Raw genomic sequence first — 1,820 nt, forward strand, 5'->3', positions numbered from 1 at the left:
TCTAATCATAGTATGATAATGTTAAATAATTTTAGAGATTTAATTTGTAAATATTATATTTAATAATGATTAGGATTTAAATATTTTAGATTGAGAATGATTTTTAGCTTCACTTTTTTGATCTATTGTTTAAAAATTGAATAAGCATACATTAGACTGGTCATAATTAAATTCGACTCTCGATCAGCGGGAGCGGTCTATTACCATTTTTTTGGTTTGAGCCGCTCAACTATGGACGACTTAACCTAGTTTATCTTATTGTGATCGTTTTTCGATTAGGGTCACAAGACGCCGTTTAGCTGGCTGCACACCTTCGAATATAGTTACTGCAAGTTTCCATTTAAAATCACATTATTATATGTTATACTGACAAACTATTAATTACAACGACTTGGCATTTTTATTGATTACTTTATCTTTATTAAGATGATGTGAGTCTTCATCGATCTTTTTGTAATTACTCAAATTGGACCGTATACATTTAGCTGTCATGATCTCTAGCTCTACCAAAAGCCTTGATAGATAAATATAAAGAAATAAATTTTCTTATATATTATTAGTAAATACTTTTGCATAAACGCTTAATTAAACAATTGGTATAAAAGAAAGAAAAAAAAAGATTATGGGTTTGAACTCATGTTATGTAATTGAGATTAACATATATATGCTTATCAATATAGAAATTCCGTTGAGCAGGAGTGAAAATTAAAACAGTCCATGTACATATTCTAATCAATAAGCCAATCAGTTTATTTCATTAAAATCCATTCCAAGTAAATATAAAAAAAGATACAACATATGTGTTTAAGTATCGATTCAATCAATAACATGCATGAGAACGTCAGAAAGAGGCGGTTTATAAAATTAATACTACAAAAAGTACGTAGTAATAAGAATATGTATTACGAAGGAAAATCTATCCATCCTAATATACGTTTGGATGATTAGTTGTTGTTGTACCAGAATTGTGATTGGAGGTAGTTAATCACATTCTTGTCCACTTGGAATGCTTTAGTCAAAACATTTGGACTTATTGGTGGATCAGATCCGAAAACAGCGTTGGCAATAGTGATGACTCCTGGATTTTGACTACTCAAGCCAGCAAAAGCAATGGCTTTTGAATGTCCAATGTTGAACTGGAAATGAATGAGACCTTGTGGGAATACAAAAACATCGCCCTCTTTAAGAACTTTTGTGAAGAGCTTGTTCTTCATTCCTGGTGCTGGATTAGAAAGGACAAAGCCGACATAGAGGGTGCCCTCCAAGACTGTAAGGACTTCAGTTGCACGAGGGTGGGTGTGGGGAGGGTTGAGGCCGTAGGGCTCAAAATCAATACGAGCTAGTGAAATGCCAAGTGTGTTAAGTCCCGGTAGATTATTGACATTCACGGGTGAGACAGCTGATCCGAGTGGATTTGATGTGTTCCCGGGCTTGTTAAGGCCTTGGAAGAGGAAATCATCAGCATTAACTTCCATTGGGTTCTTGCAAATCTTTCCATTAACAAACACTGCGGGCAAGAAATAAAATTCACATTAATTATATTAGTGATTGAAAATTAAAGTTAAATATACGCAAGCTAAGCTAAGCTAGCTAGCTACTCTTTAATTTGATGGTTAGGAGGATACACACCTGCAGCCTTGGAGTCATTAACAGCGACGCAGAAATCCTGTAAAGGGCTGGGATCTGATGCTTCTGCAAATGAAGATGCCAATGCCAAAACCGCAGTGGCAATGATAAGTAATCTAACAACCATTTTCAATTGAGAATTGAATTGAAGATCAAATGTAATTAATATAAATGCAGCTAAGCTAAGAGATCGA

General features: G+C 34.3%; 1 protein-coding gene across 1 annotated transcript; it reads right to left on the bottom strand.

Annotated features, from left to right (window-relative positions):
• Positions 1-736: 736 nt before the first annotated feature.
• Positions 737-1,820, bottom strand: LOC116007967 (putative germin-like protein 2-1). The gene is made up of 2 exons (XM_031248624.1): positions 1,630-1,820; positions 737-1,507 (listed from the first exon to the last, which is right to left on the bottom strand). Exons 1-2 carry the CDS (start codon positions 1,751-1,753, stop codon positions 945-947), a joined length of 687 nt encoding a protein of 228 aa, XP_031104484.1. The 5' UTR covers positions 1,754-1,820; the 3' UTR covers positions 737-944.

The sequence above is a fragment of the Ipomoea triloba genome, chromosome 16, assembly GCF_003576645.1.
Source record: "Ipomoea triloba cultivar NCNSP0323 chromosome 16, ASM357664v1".
Taxonomy (NCBI): Eukaryota; Viridiplantae; Streptophyta; class Magnoliopsida; order Solanales; family Convolvulaceae; genus Ipomoea; species Ipomoea triloba.